Source organism: Alligator mississippiensis, chromosome 4 (genome assembly GCF_030867095.1).
Source record: "Alligator mississippiensis isolate rAllMis1 chromosome 4, rAllMis1, whole genome shotgun sequence".
Classification (NCBI taxonomy): Eukaryota; Metazoa; Chordata; order Crocodylia; family Alligatoridae; genus Alligator; species Alligator mississippiensis.
The window spans coordinates 23,559,156-23,580,344 of NC_081827.1; the positions used below are offsets into that span (position 1 = coordinate 23,559,156).

Consider the following 21,189-nt stretch of genomic DNA (forward strand, 5'->3'; position numbering starts at 1 on the left):
TGCTACCATGGCAGAGTTGACGACAGATGAATTTCAAGATCCTGAAAAAAGGTTCAGTTTTAAAGATCGGGGAAACTAACAGGTTTTCAGTATCTCTTCACGCTATAAAGATTCCTGTGAACGAAGAAGCGAGTCCAAAATCCTGACAGATGTTGGGTTTCCAATTCATGACATATTTAAAGAGTGCCCAAACCAACTGGACTTTTAAAGTCAATTACTTTTAAAAACAAGCTAACAGTGACTCCTGAATTCAAATCTTGCACTATTTCTAATAAAGGACTACTCAAATTGTAAAAGCCTCACAGGATCAAATTGACAACTAATTTAAACCTGAAATAATGCATACTTATTCAGGTCAAGAGCTGTTTTTCTTCAAATATTTGTGATTTCAGTCAGGAAGCCAACAACTAATGTCTTTTATATATATATTTTTTTTTTAATTTTGATTTTAACTAAGTGTGTAACTATAATTACAATAAATCCCCACACTGTATGTTCTATACTAAAGTGTTTTTCTACTGAATTTTAACTAATGAAAGCATTCTCATTAATAATGAGATAATTCCCAGATCCACAAACATGATATTATTTCTTTCAATGTACATACAGCCCCTAAAAATAAAAGTGATTATATAAATTGGATACATAGAATAATCTCTGGCATTGGACATTCCTGACAAGTTTTGAATATATGAAAGTGAAAAATTTTATAAATACTCATAGGGCAACAGCTGAACAACAACTACTGAAACAACACACTAACACTTAGAACTAAGCTACATTTTTTTGAAACATCCTTTACCATTTCATCAAAAGGAAAATACATTATCTCTATTTTTAGATCCAGGTGAAAATTATGTTTATATCACTAACTCCAAGTTTTATAACCAGTACCCATTTTCAATAATCTTGAGAAATAAAAATCAATAAAAGCATTTATATGATTTTCACAATACTTAAAAACCTCAAAATGCAAAACTAAAGTTCCCATTCTACCTTTTATCTGTCTAGTTGTTTTACACATTATGTTATCTCATCATACAACCTCTCAAACTGGACAATGAGCAATTCAAAATACAAACTGTCCTTTGTGCTAAATCCTTACATAAATTGATATAGCAGTTTGTATTATACTAAGCACATTTTGTGATTATAGAATCAAATTTGAGAGGGACCTCAAAGATCATCTGGTCCAAACCCTTCCATAAATGTAGAAATGCTATTTCTGAACCAGGGCTGTCCAAGTGGTGGCCCGCAGGCTGCACGCTGTAGCCCTTGGGCTCCCACCCAGCCACTGCTCCCCTGTACCTCCCCCAGCTTCTTCATTCTGCACCCCCACAAACACCAGGGTGGAGCCAGGCCTGCACAGGAGCACATGCTGAAGTGGTAGGGGGCACCCACATGGGCATGTGCTGCAGTAGTTGGGGGGGGGGGGGGGGGGCGGGCATCCATACGGCATGCAGTCCAGGGGCTCATGACTCCCACTGGTTGGGCTCATAGGGCATACGGTCCTACGTTGGACAGCCCTGTTCTAAACCATCCCTATCAAATGTTCATCTATCTTCCTCCTAAAAACCTCCAATAAAAGGAGATTCTGCAGTTTCCTTGGGCACACTATTCCACTGCCCTGCTAGTCTAACAATAAGGAAGTTTTTCCTGAGCTCTAATTAAATCTTTTTTGCTACAATTTAAAACCACTGCTTCATATCCTACCCTCTGCAACAAAGAACAACACTTCTTTTCCCTCTTTCTGGAGCCTTTTCAAGTATTTGAAAACTGCCATGTCCCCCTTTAACCTCCTTTTCTCCCAACTGAATATACCTAGCACTCTCAACTTCTTAGTATGACTTGCCTTCCAATCCCTTTATTTTTGTCACCTGCCTCTGGACCCTGTCCAGCTTCTCTACGTCCTTAAAAACGTGAAGCCCATGTGCATGTAGTACTCTAGCTGAAGTCTAACTAGCAATGAGTGGAGTACTGCTGTCTTACACAACACACCTTTGTTGATGCAGCCCAAAAATTATGTCAGGATTTTTTTGCACCCGTGTCAAACTGTTGACAAGGACCTGTTGAGACTGGTGAATCAAAGACAACATGAGTCAGCAACAGAACTGCCAAGTCACATATCTCCTGCTCTCTATTTGTGCATTCGGTTATTCTTCCCTTACGTTTGTAGCACATCAAATTTGTAATGACACCAGTTAAAACAACAAGTGTAGATACACAGTAGAGAAGAACTGATATTGCAATGGGAATTTGATTTGTAATTTCCTACTTGGAATTTAGGAATGGACCTTGTATAGATGATCAAATCTAGTCCCTTAGTCACAGGCAACCACTTTTCCACAACGCAACAAGAATATCTACTCTAGCTGCTCTTGCACATCGTAGCAGCAAAGAATGCAATTTAAACATAAGGTAAATAAAAAAGGGAGACAAGGGCACCACCAACATCCAAGATTTTGCAATAGACGGGAATCTGTTTGGCATTTATGATAATCCTAAAAAAGTAAAAAAGACCTGGCCCACCAGCTATAGAGCAACAGATCTCAAACTTGTCAAACTCCCGGCATCCCTTAGAAAATGCCAGTGATTAGCTTTCACTTTTTTTTTTTTTAAACTATAGACACATAATGCAAAATTTTTCTATTACAAAGTCAGGAAGACCATGACAGGTCAGAATATTTGGTCACTATGGATTCCTCTTTGAAATCTCTGGGTTTAATCTTGAAAAGCGTGTAGATGTTTGTATACCTAATAATGCTAATATTATGCAAACCCCTTAAAGGGATCTCATAGCATCCCAACTTGCCATAGCACCCTGGCTGTCAATCACTGCTATAGAGGGGTGGAAAAAACCACCCAGTGCCACTTGCCAGTCTGTCATAGGGAAATTCTAGCTTTTGGTTCGACTCGGGGCTCAGGAACAAGACCCAGCCAGCCAGGAACCCAAGAGGCTTCTCAGTAACATTAGGAGTACCAATGCACCCAAGCCCATCACTCATTTGTAGCTGCAACCAAAGTCCAGGGCTTCAGAGGAAGATGAACAATTCCCAAAGGCCAAATGTATTCAGAATTTCTTCCTGGCCCCAGAAAAGTAATCAGTAGAAGCCAGGAAGCATGGGAGTATTAAACACCCCCCCTTGTAGGCAAGCAACATTACAGAGTGCTCAAAGTTTCCGGTCAACCCCTCCAGTGGAGATTTGAAAACAGCATATCGTGTTCTGATCACTACTACTCTAGCACGCCCCTGTCCAAACACGCTATTTATTGTGTGTGTAATCATAAAGCTCCATCTTAAAGAAATTCCAATTCTTTGTTCCCTACTACTGTGTTTGGAAGACCATTCCAGGACTCATTCCTCTACTGGCTAGAAACCTTCTGATTTCTAGTCTAAATTTCTTTGTCCCATTTGTAACTCTTCAAATTTGTACACATATGGCCATTTCATTTAAAATAGCCCATCTTCTTCCCTAATATTCACACACTGTTTTTAATCACACATGCTCCAAACCTTTATTTTGCCAAGCTAAACAAACCAAGCTCTTCCATATGATAAATTCTCCATTCCCCAAAACATCCTAGTAGCCTTTTCTCCACATCTCTTCCAGATTTTTCTTCTCTGAACACAGGAACTATGAACATTCTACATGAGATATTTCCAATTCCTTATACAGTGGTACTGATACCTTCCTGTCTCTATCGAAAAAGAAATAACCTACCCAGGTGGCACTCCCTTTAATCAGCAATAGAGGCTAAGCCTCAAGCTAGAGGGGCCAAGGCTGGCAAGGTGAAACTGTTACCCAAGAGGTGTTGCTGCTAAGCCAGCATCAGTGCCTGGGAGCCAAGGTCCTAGACAATGGAACAAGGCTGATGGTGTGGGCAGAGAAAAAAAGAGGTCCAAGGCTTGGATGGCTGAAGCCCAACAGATGCTGGGAAGCCTAAGGGAGCTCTCCCTTAAAAGGGGAAGTGTTTGGGGGAGGAGGCAGGAGCAAATAATCCAGGTGGGGCAGAGCTAGCCACAAGGCAAAGCCGAATGTCAAGGGAACCAACAAGGATACTGCCAGGGACTGCCTCCCCAACAACCCAAACGATAACATCAAAGTTGTGGTAGGCAAGAGACTGGAGGTGAGGTGGGTCAGAAGAGAGCCAGCAGGTACTCGACCATTGAGGCCTGCTACAACTTCCACAATCCCCAAGTGTCCAGCATCATTAAAATACATTGTGATTTATACAAGTGACAGATTCTTAGATGCATTTAAAAATACCCTAAGCCCAGAATCAATTCCTTCAGATCAACTCAGTGCGCATACACAACAGAAAAACCAAAACAAACCCCACAGCCAATCTTGAAGTCTTCCATTGCAGTACCACTACTCAGTCCTCACTCCCCACCTCACCCAAATGAGAGAAAAACTGAACCTTGTGGCACACTCTTCAGGTTAAACCTAAGCTGTTTTGACCAAGCAAGTTCCAAAACTGAAGCTCTAATAGGAAGTGCTCATTTTGAGAACGTGTCAATTCAAGCACCGCTCCGTTGCCATTTAATAACACAAAAGCAAGGTGACATACCAGATAGATAAAATCCTAGGGCTTTCAGGGTTTAAGTTGAAATCAAACCCTCTGTTTATGTGCCCAAAATAAAAATGCAGTCAGCACAGACTGTAGAACATAAGTTTAAATACACTCACAAAAATAAATGCTACCTGATGAACTATGCATCACCAGTTTAAGTATATTTTTATGCCCAACTTATTTAAATTTTATCAGTCATTCTACACCTTCTCCTCTTCTCCTAATGTAAACTACACCACCACACCACAAATTTTACTAAAAAACAATTACACAGTTGGAGTATGGTTGCAGCTGTGATGGCCCAGAAAACATGCAAGCAGCAAGGGATTTTTGTCAATATCTTATATTAGACCATCTGCATAGTTGGAAGAGATCAGAAAAGCTTTGGGTACAAAGTGCCCTTCCTCAGGACCTGAGGAAGGGCACTTTGTGCCCAAAAGTTTGTCTAACATCTCTCCCGAGTAAAAGATATCACCCCCCTCAAGCCCACCCCCCCAAAAAAACTTGTTTCTTGTACTAAACGTGTGGATATTCTTTAATAAGGTAGGAAATGCATTTGCAAGCAAATTCTTTCACATGTTTATGAGCCAATACTGCAAGCTCATTGCGTATGCAGCTCAACAACAGTCCAATGCCCAAATACAGGGTTTGGCAACCTACTCCCATCCCAGAGAATGGGAATCAGCAGCAAGAGTAGGTGCACAGCACTGGCCCCTCTAGAGGGGCAGGTCACAAAGAGCAGCCCCTGTCTGCAAATGGTTGCCAACCCCTGCCCAAAGATCTTTAAAAGGCCAGACACTTAGTATTCAGCAAGTACTCTCTACAACTTTAACATTCCTGCTTAAGAAAGGTGAATGTACACTCCAACCTGGGAGCACCTGCCAAAGCATGGACAGGGAAAAACAAAAGAATAAAGTGAAATAACTCTAACGTATGACTGGTGAATTCTAAAAAGATATTAAATGAAAAATTGTGTCATCTATTTAAAAAAATGCCAAAATACCTATACTTTGCTTAACTAGACAAGCTTTTGTTAGTTAACAAACAGCAGTGTTTTCTTTACTAAATAATTATGAAGTATCATAGAAACTTAAGACAAATATCCTAGCCATACTTGAACTGAAGTTGAAAACGATATTCTTAAACATTTTGAAGATAATCTTTATTTCTTCCCTCCTCATTTTTCACAGCGGGCAGTCTACATGAGATGCTGACTGCGCAATAGCCTGATACTACTGTGCAGTAGCGTCGCGTGGCAAAAACCACGATGCAACACTGCTGTGCAACAGTACCAGACTACTGTGCAGTAGCATCACAAAAAAATGTTCGCTGGTAGTACTGCACAGTAACTCTGGTTACTGAGCATTTATTTAGTACATGTATAAACAAGTACTAAATAAATGCACAGGAACCACTGCACAGTAGCATTTCATGTAAACACAGCCTGTGTACTGCAGACTCAGTCTACAAAATAGTGTTTGCTACAGAATGTCTACGATTATTTTATTTGTTGATATTTTTGGACCAGTGGTTTCAAAATGTCTGATCACTAGCCAAAACTTCAAAACGCAGCAACTACAAATCAGAAGGCTAGCTACTGTAACAGATTTTTAGATAGTATAAAACACCTGGTTCTTAGTTCTGGTCATTGATGAGTCTACCATGAAAATACTTAAACCGAATAAAATAAAAGCAAAAAATGGTGGTCCAAATGACATGTTGCAGTCTGATCTCTCAACTTTCTAGCGTTATAAACCTACATTTTATCCAGGGTGCTCAACCTCCAGCCCACAGGCCAAATGCAACCCTCTGAGGCATCACATCTGGCCTGCAGGGCTCCTCATGGGTCAGGAAATTTGGCAGGGGAGCATTAATACAGTCACCCTCTCTTCTGACAAATCCCCAAACCCCAAGGCCTATGTGCCCAGTCAGAGACATGGCCAGGCCCCCAGTCGCCACAGGGCCAGCATATGCCTCTTTCCTCCCTCCTCCCCATCAGAAGCTAGGCCACACCCAGCCACACCCCTTCCTCCACACCCCCCTGCGGGGGCAAGCCATGTGCCCTTTTCCCCACAGGGCCGGGCTGGGACAGGGCCATGCCCCTTTCCCCCTTGCAGGGCTAGGTCAAGCCCCCTACCTCCCCCTCTCTGTCACAGCCCCCCTCCCACCACCACAGGGCCAGGTAAAGCCCCCTTCCTCTCCTTGTGGGGGCCAGGCTCAGGGCAGGCCAGGCTGACCACCACCTCCCTCTCATCACAGCTGGATGAGGCATTGCCCATCGGCTCTCCGGGGACAAAGTGTGAGCACCATTTTTTTATACCAATCCAAAGCAGATATTTCAGTCTCTTCAGCAACACATTCAAGACCAGCCTTTGTACACATGCTGCCAATCATCAACGGTTTTAGGCCTTAGCAGTGTTTTTGGAACTAGCCAAGCACAGACCACACTAGTAAGTTGTGGACCAAAGTAACAGTCCATCTGTCTGACAAGAAGTAGAACAACATGCAGAAGTGTAGCTCTACTTGAACCAAGAAATGAAAACTCTGAATAAAAAAGGCACATGTTCTGTCTGGTGTACAAGAGTTCACCATAAAAGAAAACCAACCTCTTGGCATCAGAAATTGGAACTCATTAGATATCAATCTACAAAAAATCAAGTTAATACAATAGTTGCAGAGGCTTTCCTGGAAGTAAAAATCACAAGTTTTGTTTATGCTTGTATTCAGGCATTATTCCTGGAAAATTTTCATGAACAGTTCATTTGAGACAAAATTTAAGTATGTCACTATGTCCTGCTTCACAATCAATTACAGTCTACAGAAACATTTGGGTCTAACAATTTACCCAGTTGAAAAGCCATTACTGTAATGCATCTTTCTAGTTTATCCTCTACTGAAATACTGCATCTAAATCTGTTAGAGCCAGCATATGCAGTTCATCAAGTTAGAAAAAATGAAACATAATAGCTATTAATAGTTATATTGCCAAAATACCCATCTTGATTAACACACTAGTTAAGGATCCTTCTAGCAAGTATAAACAGAAATTCACAGAAGTATTTTTCACATGTCTACCTAGAAAAAGCCAGCTGACACCTACCACTCGCCACAGTGCACGGCCTTTAACACTCCTACAGCGGCTGTAGTCTGTCGTTCAAAACCTTGTCCTATATGATCTGCATGGGCTCGTGTCCTATCTTCAAATAGCATTTCACGGGGCTCACTAGTTCGAGGTAGGTACTGCAGGTTTTTTATTTCATTGGTAGTTCTGTTTTAGGGAGAACAAAACAACTTAATATTTTCTACATTCATATTGTCAATAGTATCCACCTGCACCTTTAGGAAGCAATACAATTTTGGCCAGTTTAAAGTAAGATTAGCAACCAGGAATCACTTGGAATATTCATATAATGCTAAACCCAGTTGATATACATTCAGTTTTCTTTCAATTCACTTTTGTTTATTCACTTTTCCACCTAATAACTTCAGTGTTTAGTACTATAACTTTGTTCCACATTTCAGCACTGAATAGAAGAACTGTAAGATTGTTAGACATTTTAGCAACAGCGAAGAAAGCACTGCTGAAGTGAAACGTGCACAAAGTAAATTCTTCAACTAGCCTAGAGAAAATAGGACCCTATCACATTAAGGAAATCTCTCAGTTCAGCAAACCACAGGTATGCCTATATACCTCCTTAGGCTCATCCTCTAGCTCTTAACTACATTTAAAAATTCCTCTAGTTAGCTCCTTGGTATCAGGGCTCCAGGCCAATATTTTCCCAGTTTATACCTCCCCAGAACTCATGTAAGCTAAGCAAGATGGAACTGGTGACCTGTCTAGACCCCACTCCCCGTCTCTAAACCTTTCATTAGAACTAGCACAGCAGGAGAAAAAAGCAGTGGGTGCAATTCTTAAAAAGGGCTCCACTTAATTATCCCGTTCCATTCCAGGACAGACCTTGAAAGGATCATTCTATCTTACTACCTTTCCTACTGTGCTTCAAGTGCGCATAGCACCGAGATTACAAACAAGGTGTGATTTGTGCAGCCTAGGGTAGTTCAAGGTAGCCTGCAACAAGAAATCACCACTAATAAAAGGAATTAACATAACCTAAGAGTATCCCACTGGTAACTATTTGGATGGGAGATCTACAAGCAAAACCTATGTGCAGTAAAAATGTAGGTGGTACTCTTCCTTTTGAGCCAGTATCTATACTAGGGCTCCAAAGATATATATAGAGCGATATTCTATTGTCAGGAGTGTCAGCTTTCAGATTAGGCAGAAGTCCTCGTGACGTGGAGGACTTAAAGATCCAATAGCAACTGAAAATAGGGATGTTAATACCAAGTATTATGGCAAAACTTCAAGCTGGGTTACTACTTATTGACTATTTAAGCCTTACTAGACTTCATATAGCTTTACACTGTTAAAACAGTTGCCTCACTCCACTTCAGGGCACCTACGTTTCTGGTAGAAGAAAGTGATTTCTTTTATATAATTATTATTTGCATTCACTACAGAATCCCAGAGGCCGACACCTCCGCAAATGCTTACAAAAAAACTCCACAATCCCCATCTTAGGGAACGGAATTTTAAAAAAGCACAATTTTGCTTCTTATGAGCTGAGAAGTTATATAAACAAGATTTATATTATGATTAGCTGCCCCCTAGTAAAGAGTGAAAAAGGTGGTGAGGTAAAACATTAATCAGATAACTCCTAAGCTAAAAAAATTTCTACATACCTTTTCCTTTTGAAAGGTGACTTTGGCATGTCAGCCACAGGGATCATCTGTTCTCCCGGACGTACCCACATGATGGGACCATCGTCACTATCTTTACGACTCTCTAATTTTAGGCTAGATAGTGTCCCCCATGGCAACGTACACTAAACAGGAAATAAAATAAAACAGTGCAAGATTTTGAAGCAAGTAATTTTCAAGCATGTTTAAAAATATCCATTCCTTTTCTAGCAGGATTTCATAGGACATTAAGGGCTGGAAGGGACCTTATGAGATCGAGTCCAGCCCCCTTGCCAGAGGCAAGAAGTATGCAGGGATCAAATGATCCCAGCACGAAATACATACAAATGTCTTTTGAATGGGTCCAGAGTAGATGCTAACACCACCTATAGGGGGAATTGGTTCCAGACCTTGGACACTCGGACTGTAAAGAAGTTTTTCCTTATATTGAGTCTGAATAGGCCTTCTAGAAGTTTGTGGCCATTAAACCGAGTTATCCCTTGGGGAGCCCAGGTGAACAAGTGTTCTCCCAGATCCTGATGCACACCCCTTATATACTTATAGGCAGCCACCAAGTCACCCCCAAGCTTTCTTTTCGCCAGGCTGAAGAGTTCCATGTCCCTCAGGCTCTCCTCATAAGGCTTGCACTCTTGACCTTTGACCATACAAGTGGCTCTGCTCTGGACACTCCTGAGCTTATCCACATCCCTCCTGAAATGGGAGGCCCCAAACTGGATGTCTTACTCCAGCTGCGGCCTCACAAAGGCCAAGTATAGCGGAAGGATGATGTCCCTGGTTTTGCTTGAGATGCATTGGTGGATACATACCAGAATATTCTGCCAGCCATGGCATCACATTGGGGGCTCACGCTCATCTTGTGGTGAATCAAGACCCCCAAATCTCTTTCAATCTCAGTGCTAGTGAGCGTAGCACCACCAAGCCTATAACTATAATGCTGGTTTTTCCTCCCAAGGTAAAGAACCCTGCATTTCTCTACATTGAATGCCATCAGGTTTTGGTCCGCCCACTTTGCAAGCATGTCCGGGTTGACCTGTACCCCCAGCCTGTCCTCCAGTGTGACTGCCCTCCTCCATAATTCAGTGTCATCTGCGAACTTTGCCTGTCTGCATCTGACGCCCGAAACTAGATCATTAATGAAGATATTGAAGAGTACCAGCCTGAGCAGCGAGCCCTGGAGGACTCCACTGGTAACCTGGCGCCACCTTGATTTGTTTCCATCAACTAGTACCCTTTGGGTCCGACCCCGGAGTCAGTTCCCCAGCCCTCAGTCCATGAGATGCTCAAGGCCATAGTTCCCCAGCTTGGTCTGCCACGATGTCTTCACAACCAAGTCAAAGGCCTTCTTGAAATCCAAATAAATGACACCAATCTCATCTCCCTTGTCCAAGCAATGTGTCACCTGATCATAGAAGAAAATAAGGTTCCAGTAATAAAACCATGTTGGCTGGCATTCAGCAGGCTGATCCCTCGATAATTTTCTCCTAGATCTTTCCAAGGATGGACATCAGACTGATAAATCTATAATTCCTTGGATCTTCCTTCCACCCTTTCTTGAAGATTGGAACCACACTGGCTCTTTTCCAGTCTTCCAGTACATCACCCAAGCACCATAAGCTTTCAAGTATCTTGGTCATAGAGCATTCCCTGATGTCCACCAGCTCTTTTTAGACTCTTGGGTGCAATCCATCCACGGACTTATGGATGTCTAGCCTCTCGAGGCATTCCCTCACTTGACGTGTGTCAATTGTGGGCCCATCTCCTGAGCCCTGGATGCTTTGCGTCCTGTCTGACAGCATGACCCCTTTGGGCAGATGGAAAACTGATACAAAGTAATCATTTAGGAGATTAGCTTTTTCTTGGGTGTCAGGTATCCCATTTGATCTTGCAGGGGGCCAATGTTGCTTTTGTTCTTTCTCTGACTTCCCACATATCTGAAGAACAACTTTTTGGTATCCTTGATTCCGGTGGCTAGCCTGAACCTGGTTACTGCTTTGGCTTTTCTGGTCCGCTCCCTACAGGTAAGGGCTAGCGCTGAGTAGTCCTCCTTGGCAATGACTCCAGTTTTCCATCTGATGTAGGCTTTATTTTAAAGTTTCAGGAGACCTAGAAGTTCCCTGTTGAGCCAAAGGAGCTTTCCTGCCCTCTGACTGCATTTCTTGTGGGACAGGATGGACTTCCCTTGCACTTTGAGGATTGAGTTCTTTAGGAACAACCATTTAACCAAATTAAAAACACTTAAGTGAATAGATCTGGTAAATTAACCTAGGCAAACACGACTTCACAGCAAAATGAGTACACTGCATTTGAGAAAGCATTTTCTCTCTCTTACTCTTAAGAAGGGTGAATCTTCCAACATATCAAGGAACTCTGGAAAATAATCTCCTACTTCCTCATCCACTGCTCCAACCAAACTTATCTGTCTCATTGGGCCAGCTCTATATGTACCATGGGAGTATGTTCTTTTTACCTAGGAACAGAAAATAAAATTCAAATTAAAAGCTACATTTAATTAATCAGAACTTAAAAGTTCACAAATCAATGCTGTATATAAATCTTTGCGTGTTATAATTTGGTCTTCTCTTAAAAAGATGGTTTATATTAATGCTGTATCTAAGTCCTTACTACGTAGTAATAAATGGATTGATTTTTTATATATAGTTTTATAAAAACCTATTCTTTTGAAATTGTGACCAACAGTTTATATTAGTGGGTACCTCAATGTGAAACTCATTTACTATTTAAGAATGCGTATAAAGACATATTTGTATACACACACGAGAAAATTGCAAGATCCAGATGTATGTCAAATAAAGGGGAACTGAACAGGGTGTTAGACATTTAATCATTAGGACTATTCAAAGCAGCAGAGAAATGGTTTCTTGTTCCTTTTACAGAAAGGAACATTTGAAATTATGATCCCATGAAAACTGACTAGGATGTGTAGTCTGACAAAACCAGGAAAAAAAACTGGGTAAAAAAGGCAATGGAAAAAAAAATCAATCTGAAGTAGAGTAAAATGTGGGAAAAAGCACTAGCATAGTAAGGTAAGGGGGGAAAGTTGAAAGCAAGTAGGCCTGGAGTGAAGGGAATAAATTTAGGCTAGAAAGAATAAAGACAAAGAAGAGAGTTTACTGCTAATGAAGGAGACTGGAACATGAGACCTTAACTCCTAGCCAAGGAGAGACTTACAGGTCTGGGATTAGCTGAAAGTCTATCTTGCTAATCAGTCTCACATATTTTTATTCATATATAGTCAAGCCTTTATGGATTTTTATATCATGTAATATTTCAACACCAGAAGTAATGATTGCGATTCATAGCCTTTCATGAAAAAAGAGCTTTTAAGTGACTCAAAATGTAAAAATTTATTGCTGGCTTTCTCCAATTATTTCCCTTCCTTCCTTTGAACTTACCATCAAAAATGTGCCACCCATTCTAATTTCAAGTAACATATAAAGAATTCCAACTGAAGTTCATGATGACTACTAAGGTTTAAAACAGGGTGAGCGAGTGTTCAAAAAAAAAAAAAAAAAAAAAAAAAAAAAAAAAAAAAAAAAAGGAGGTTTCACATAAGGATAAAAACATCAAAACTGCCATACTGGGTCAGACCAATGGTCCATCTAGCCCAGTATTCTGTCTCCGACAGCAGCAAAACTGGATGCTATAGAGGAAGAGCACTGAACCGGATCTCTAGAGTGATCCATCCCCTATTCAATATCCTCCCTGGTATCCACCATTACTGTTTTAGAGATGCCAAAAGAAGCCATCCACTCATTCTGCTCAATAGCCATTACTAGGATCTCTTATCCATGAATTTATTCAACCTTTTTGAACCTGGCTATGCTATTTGTCTCCACCACCTCCTGAGGCAGTGAATTCCACAGGTTAACTATGCACTGCATCAAAAAGTACTCTCTCTCTCAACAGGTTTAAACCTGTCACCTACTTATTTCAGTGGGTGCCCCCTAGTTCTAATATTCCAGGATTAGGTGAACAACAGTTCCCTGGTCACTTGGTCCACACCTTTCATGATTTTAAAGACCTCTAATACATCCCCCTTCAGCCTTCCTTCTAAAATAAAGAGTCCCAGCCTTTTCAATCTCTCTTGGTATGGCAACTGCTTCATGACCCTTATTTTTTGTTGCCCATGTTAGCCATGTTAGTCTGAAGTCAGTCAAGGCAGGGTGGCATCTTTCATAGTAATGACTATTCATAGCAGCTAATGAAATAGGCTGCTGCTTATGAAAGCTTATGCCTCTCCGAGCAAGTTAGTCTCTAAGGTGCCACCCTACCTTGCCTTGAATATTTGAAGCAGCAAGGAGAATTAGGAGCATTACAAGCAAATGAACAGGATTAATGACCTCTTGCATTCCCTGATAAGAGTTTAATTTTTTCAAACATGCAAAAGCTTCTACACAATGCTATGATATGATATATGAACAAGCAACACTTTAGGCATTAAAGTTAGATAGCAATGTTCCTTGGTTCTTCGAAGTAGAGGGATCAACATCAGTTTAAAAGAAAGTAGACACTGGATTGAAAGACTTGGTGGAATTAGATGAAACATTAATGGAACAAATTAAACCAAAACCTAGATTAGAGCAGGGGTGCTCAACATCCAGCCCACAGGCCAAATGCCATCCCGTGGAGCCTTGGAATCCATGGGGCTCCCACGCGTTGGGAATTTTTGCTGCAGGCAAACAACGGTAGTTAGTACTGCCACCCTTCCTGCTGCCAAAGTCCCAAGCCCCATAGGGCAAGCTGGAACCAAGTTGCAACCCTTCCCCTACCATGCCCAGATCAGGGATAGGCCATGCTCCTCCTTCCTCCATATGGCTCAGTTGAGGCCAGGACACACCCCTTTCCCCCCCTGCAGAAGAGCCAGGCCATGCCCCTTCTACCTGCAGAGCCAGATCATGTCCCCTCCCCCACCTGCAGGGCCAGGTTGGGGCTGGGCCAAGCCCCTTTTGCCATACAGCTGGATCAGGGTTAGGTATACTCCCACCCCACACAGCCAGAAGGGGCCCTGCCCTAGGCACTGGACTAGATCTACCAGCCAGATCCAATCCACATAAGGAGCAGGCACTGTCCATCCTGCCCCATCGACAAAAAGGTTGAGCACCATTGGATCAGGGCACAAAGGAACTGAAAAGCAGTGCCTCGTAGATGAGCAATACTAACTGGTCCCGCATTCAAAACAGAAGAAAAAAAAGTACAGTGGAAAATAGATGATTAAGCACGCACACTGGGCAATGGGTTGCGAGATCTATACATGAATAAAACCCACAGCACCGGAGGAGTTAGGCAGAATGGAACTAGCAGCAACCACCCCACAGAATATGAAGTCAACAATACAGCTAAACGAATACTTTGCCCCTCTCATAAACTAGGCTTACTGAACCAGATGCATTTCAGACTACCACCCAAGTCTTCAATGCATCTGCTGAGTGTGGCAACAGGATGAGTGAGTGAAAGGAGGCTTGACAGACCTCCAAAGGACCAGATGGCTTACACGGACCAAATTTTCATGTCACGGTCTTTAAAAGCAAGGAAGTAAATCTAGTTTATGAGCATTAAAACTGTCTATCCAAATTAATCATATCAGTTAACATCTAAAGATCAGATCCCCATAATTCATCAGGAAGAATAGCTATGCCATTACAAGCCCCAGGTTGAGAAAGCAGCAAAAATATCAGAACACTGGGAAAGCAAAGCTGAAGTATGAGAGTTTCTTGTAAAAAAAATCTAACTAGGTTGTTGGGGTCGGGGGGAACAGTATTGATATCACATAGTAGCTAGAGAAACATAGCCTTTGGAAGATTAGTAGTAGAAACAAATTAACATTTTCATTCAAGACCTGAAAAAAAATACCTACGAAATTAGGGAAATATTAGAAGCTCTTATTTTACTCACAGGAAACAGTCATTGTCTACAGGGCTGGAGAAAAAAAAGGAGTAGATGAAGAGAGATTAACTGGTTATTTGAAGAGAAGGGAGCGTCACTAAGTGCTGAAGAAAAAAGGAAACACGTGAAGTTACAAGTGTAGAAGGCTTGGTTGCTGGATATTTCTAGAATCTAGAAGTGCAACGTGTGACACCCAATGATCGTTTTATAAAAAAGCTGGCTTATCTTATTTTACATTCTTCACCCAATGTTGCATTTATCAAAGTGAAAAATGCTTATCAATACTGCGGATGAATAACTAGCAATCAAACAGTCAACTAAATCTACTTCTAACTGAAGAAATGAATGACTAGACAATCAAAAAATAGTTATAATTCAAACAGAAACTGTAGCTTAGCTGTTAAATACCAATATAAAGGGTTTATGTTTTTTAAGAAGCAAAGTATTTATTTAAGCCCTTTTTAAAGATCAAATTTACCACTGCTTAATAATGTGTATTGAAATGGAAACGGAAAAACATTAGACTGATTTTTGAAATCACCACACACAAACCATGTTTCATAATATCCAGCAGAAATCAACAGCCAGCAAATCTGTTAGCAAGTCACAGTCATACTGATGTGTTCAGGACATAAAAATCAAACGAAAGGCAAAGGAAAAGGACAAGATAAGTTCATAACTTAAAAAAAAAGGGTGCTAGAAGATGATCAATACTACAGTAATTTGGAAAAATTACTGCAGTATTTTATTCTGTATATATTGTTCCAGGGAGAAAAACATTTGTAGATCCACAACAACTCACTCCAAACAAAAAAATAGTAGAATACAAAAATTTAAGAATTAAATAAGATAAGCAATAAAGTTGAGACATGACTAGATAACAGTTACAAGTAAAAACCAAGGACAAAAAATGTACTCCAACGATTACTCATTCTAGCCTGCAAAAAAACCAGCTGTCTTGTTTTAGTAAAACCTGATAATGGTGTAATTAAAAATGCTGCAAGTTGGATAGGACCATTTGCACAACTACTATAAAAATAAAACCTGACTGAAAAAGTGGCAACAGTAAATGTGTTCCCAATACTCTTACAAGTTCAAAAGTTCTTTTCTGCCATCACCATTAACTTTTTTTTTTTCTAAATAACTCCCCCCAACCAATAATGCCCCTATGCATTCTGACCACTCAAATACAACAGGGATGGGTACAGCCTTAAGAACCTAAGCAGAATTAGAATTGTTTCTACATTACTATAAATATCTTACATTAAACATTTGCACTGTGCTCACGTGACAATTGTTCTAAATAGCTAAACTTAAAGCAACACAGGAGGTTTCAAAGAAACTTGAAAGGTCAGGCTGAACAGCACCACTGTCAGTCTTTAATAAGTCTTCCTTGTTCTAATTAAACAGAAAACTGGAACTATACAAGTATAAAATCAGAAATATTCTGAGCAAGTACAGAACCTTTCCATTAAGTCACTAGCCTGAGTGATCCCCAAATCAGAAACTAATGCAAGTCCAGAATAGGATAAGTGAAAAGATGTAAACAATTTCGAGGTGTACTTTAAATGTTAGATTCACTTAGAATTTCAAATAAATATCCTGAATTTGTCTGTAAAGAACACTGCATTAGCTTGTGCTAAGTGGCAAAAAATTGTGCAAATAAAACAGTGAGACATGAACTAGATTCAAAAATTGATAACTTGAGAGATTTCCACTTCTGTGCTCAGTATAAAAATTGTATGTTTAGCCCAATTTAACTGTTTTAAACAAATCTAATGGAAGATACTGAACAGTTATACTTAGAAGTCTTGTTACTTAAAGAATGATAAACTTTGGAGAACATATGCATCTTCTCAAACAATAAAGTATATAGTATTATTTTATGAACTAAAAATTGTTTTATGGGGTCCTATAATTAAGCAGTTATGGACCCCTTTTTAAAGTAGGAATTAAAAAAAACAAACAAAATGCCTTAATCCAGATTAAGGTAATTCAAAACCACACCCAGGCTTTAGGTCATCAGCTATGTCTACCCTGTATTTAGTAAAAATTTTAAGCCCCAAACTTCAGTATGTTGGTGTGAGAACTTTTTTTTTTTTTTTTTTTGAGCAGGGGAGGAAGAGGGTGATTTGTTTTTTAATCTTTTCTTTTTTTTCTTTCAAGTTTCAACTTAAAACTTAGAAAGTAAAAAAAAATAGCAGCTTCCCACACAAAAAACACTGCAAGAATGGTGTGATGCAGCATACAAATTCTGAAAACACAATTTAGTGAAAAAGCACAAATTAAGGTAAGCATTCCTGGAAAACAGAAGTAACATATTTCATGGTGTATACAATGAGTTTTGAAGCCTAATTTTGTTCTCTTAAAATCAACCTCGAATTATACACGGTCCCCTGCAAGCGGCACTGCCTGGACCGCCCCCCACTCCCCCAGGAGCTCCCTGGGAGCTTGGGTAGCACACTGGCCCCAGGGGGTGCTGCTGCCATGGAGCAAAGGATCTGGTCCACTTGCAGCTCAGGTACTGCCCAGCCCAGCAGCAGCTCACCCCCAGGCCAGAGGGCAAGCAGGGAGGCTCCGCCAAAAGCAGGCTCAGGCTCCTCACTTCTTGTGCCTTCAACAGGCACCTGCGGCCAGCAAGATGCCTGGCACCACCTGAGAAAGAGCTGTCTTGCCTCAGGGACAGCATGGGGTGTCAGGCGGGGGGTGGAAGCTAGGAGCATCACGCAGGGTCCACCCGCTGCTATCCTCCTCTCCATGCCGCTGCCCCTGGGGTAAAACAGCCCCTTCCCGGGCAGTGCCAGGCATCCTGCCAACCGCAGGCACCTGCTGAACGCAGAAGCAGCAATGGGCCCAATCCAATCACGCTTTCATAGATTCATAGATGTTAGGGTCGGAAGGGACCTCAATAGATCATCGAGTCCGACCCCCTGCATAGGCAGGAAAGAGTGCTGGGTCTAGATGACCCCAGCTAGATGCTTATCTAACCTCCTCTTGAAGACCCCCAGGGTAGGGGAGAGCACCACCTCCCTTGGAAGCCCGTTCCAGACCTTGGCCACTCGAACCGTGAAGAAGTTCCTCCTAATGTCCAATCTAAATCTGCTCTCTGCTAGCTTGTGGCCATTATTTCTTGTAAGCCCTGGGGGCGCCTTGGTGAATAAAAACTCACCAATTCCCTTCTGTGCCCCTGTGATGAACTTATAGGCAGCCACAAGGTCGCCTCTCAACCTTCTGTTGCGGAGGCTGAAAAGGTCCAGTTTCTCTAGTCTCTCCTCGTAGGGCTTGGTCTGCAGGCCCTTAACCATACGAGTGGCCCTTCTCTGCACCCTCTCCAGGTTATCCGCATCCCTCTTGAAGTGCGGCGCCCAGAATTGCACGCAGTACTCCAACTGCGGTCTGACCAGTGCCCGATAGAGGGGAAGTATCACCTCCTTGGACCTATTATCGTGCATCAGCAGATGCATGATAAAGTGCCATTGACTTTTCTGATGGCTTCGTCACACTGCCGACTCATGTTCATCTTGGAGTCCACTAGGACTCCAAGATCCCTTTCCACTTCCGTGCCACCCAGCAGGTCATTCCCTAGGCTGTATGTGTGCTGGACATTTTTCCTCCCTAGGTGCAGCACTTTGCATTTCTCCTTGTTGAACTGCATCCTGTTGTTTTCTGCCCACTTGTCCAACCTGTCCAGGTCTGCTTGCAGCTGTTCCCTGCCCTCCGGCGTGTCCACTTCTCCCCATAGCTTTGTGTCATCTGCAAACTTGGACAGAGTACATTTCACTCCCTCATCCAAGTCGCTGATGAAGACATTAAAGAGTATCGGTCCAAGGACCGAGCCCTGCAGGACCCCACTGCCCACACCCTTCCAGGTCGAAACCAACCCATCCACCACGACTCTCTGGGTGCGACCCTCCAGCCAATTCGCCACCCACCAGACTGTGTAGTCATCCAAGTCACAGCCTCTTAACTTGTTCACCAGTATGGGGTGGGATACCGTATCGAAGGCCTTCCTGAAGTCTAAGTATACGACATCCACCCCTCCTCCTGTGTCCAGGCGTTTCGTAACCTGGTCATAAAAAGAGACTAGATTAGTCAGGCACGATCTGCCTGCTACAAACCCGTGCTGGTTTCCCCTCAGCATAACTTGTCCTGCTGGGCTCTCGCAAATGTGAGCTTTGATAATTTTTTCAAAGATTTTGCCAAGGATGGAGGTGAGACTGAGTGGCCTATAGTTGCCTGGGTCCTCCTTCCTCCCCTTCTTGAAAATGGGGACCACATTGGCCCTTTTCCAGTCCTCCAGGACTTTGCCCGTGCGCCACGAGCGTTCAAATATTCCCGCCAGTGGCTCTGCAATGATGTCGGCCAGTGCCTTCAGCACCCTCGGATGGAGCTCATCCGGGCCTGCCGATTTAAAGGCATCCAGTTCTTCCAAATGACTCTGCACCATCTCCGGGTCTACGCATGGTAGTCTGGCGCCTTGCTGCTGCCTCTCTACAACCCCAGTAAGAGACTTGTCGTGCCCCTCGCTTAGGAACACTGAGGCAAAGAACTCGTTGAGGAGTTCAGCCTTGTCCCCCCTGTCCGTCACCAATTGCTTCTGCCCATTTAGCAGGGGTCCTATTCCTCCCTGGGCCTTCCTTTTACTCCCTATATATCTAAAAAACAATTTCTTATTGTCCTTTACTTGGGATGCCATCCTCAGCTCCATGGTAGCTTTGGCCCGTCTAACTGCCTCCCTACAAGCGCGAGCAGAGGAGGTATATTTATCTTTGGTGATTCTCCCTGTTTCCACTTTTTATGTGCTCCCCTTTTGGCCCTTAGGCTGCCCTGGATTTCTCTGGTCAGCCAGGGAAGCCTCCTGGCCCCTTTCCCTCTTTTTCCTCGCATCGGGATTGTCTCACTTTGTGCCCGAAGGATTGTTTCCTTAAGGCACAGCCACCCTTCTTGGGCTCCCATCACTTCAAAACTCCTACTCTGCAGTGCTTTTGGTGGAGTCCCCCTGCCCTGCCCCACAGCTGGGGGCCAAGCTGCCACTGGGCAGCCCAAGCTGCATAGGGGCCCAGTCCTTCCCTCCACAGCAGCAGCACCCCGCCGGGGCCAGCCAAGCCAGCTGCCAGCGGGCTGTGCTGCCCAAGCCTCTAGGGCCCAACCCAACTTCCTGAGAGCCCACTAGCACACCACCTCTTCATGCCTGCCTGAGCTTCCAGCACCTTGCACACCGAGATAGGGTCAATTTATACAACAGACATACAAAAATCCTAACTCCCCCCTCCCCCCCAAAAACAGAAATACCGGGTTGACTTATACAATGTATTGACCTCTACACCATACAATACAGTAAAATGCACTGGAAGACAAAACCGATTTCAGGAATAAAAGGCTTTAACTTCAACGCATAGCTAAAGCCATGCACTTAAAAGCTCAGTACTGCTCATTACCTTGAATCCCAGCCCCAATTAAAGCGTAGCTGGCCAGGACAGGATGTCATCTCCCAGACAGATAGATTTAGATTTTTAAGGAAATTGATTCATTTCACAAAAATAGACAATGGTATTCAACACCAGATAAAAGCTGTTAGTGATGCCTTTGGACATCTCCAAAATAGTGTCTTCAGTGATCATGACTGAAATCAAATTTCTAAATTTACCAGTTCATTGTCATCCTGTTATATGGGCATAAAACATGGATGACAACAAGAACACCTAAAAGCTTTGGAACATTACTACTAGCAATTTCTTTAGAAAACCCTCCATATGAAGTGGAAGGACAGAAGAACGAATGCCAGTGTTCTTACTCAAAAGACCACCAGCAGCATTAAAACCATGTTTATATAACACCAGCTCCATCAGACATCATGAGGATGCTGACAAATGGCTCCCAAAATAGGCCCTATACCCACCCACAACTCACAAATGGCCACCACTCCAAAACTGGGCAAGAGAGATTTGA

General features: G+C 42.4%; 1 protein-coding gene across 2 annotated transcripts in view; it reads right to left on the reverse strand.

Annotated features, from left to right (window-relative positions):
• The window catches only part of RSBN1L (round spermatid basic protein 1 like), a 68,141-nt gene that overhangs the window by 5,853 nt on the left and 41,099 nt on the right, over positions 1–21,189 (reverse strand). For both annotated transcript variants that reach the window (XM_059725825.1, XM_059725824.1), the window contains 3 exons: positions 11,666–11,803; positions 9,319–9,461; positions 7,676–7,843 (listed from right to left, as the gene is read on the reverse strand). In XM_059725825.1, coding sequence (XP_059581808.1) covers positions 7,676–7,843; positions 9,319–9,461; positions 11,666–11,803 — 449 coding nt within the window. The remainder of the gene's footprint in view (positions 1–7,675; positions 7,844–9,318; positions 9,462–11,665; positions 11,804–21,189) is intronic.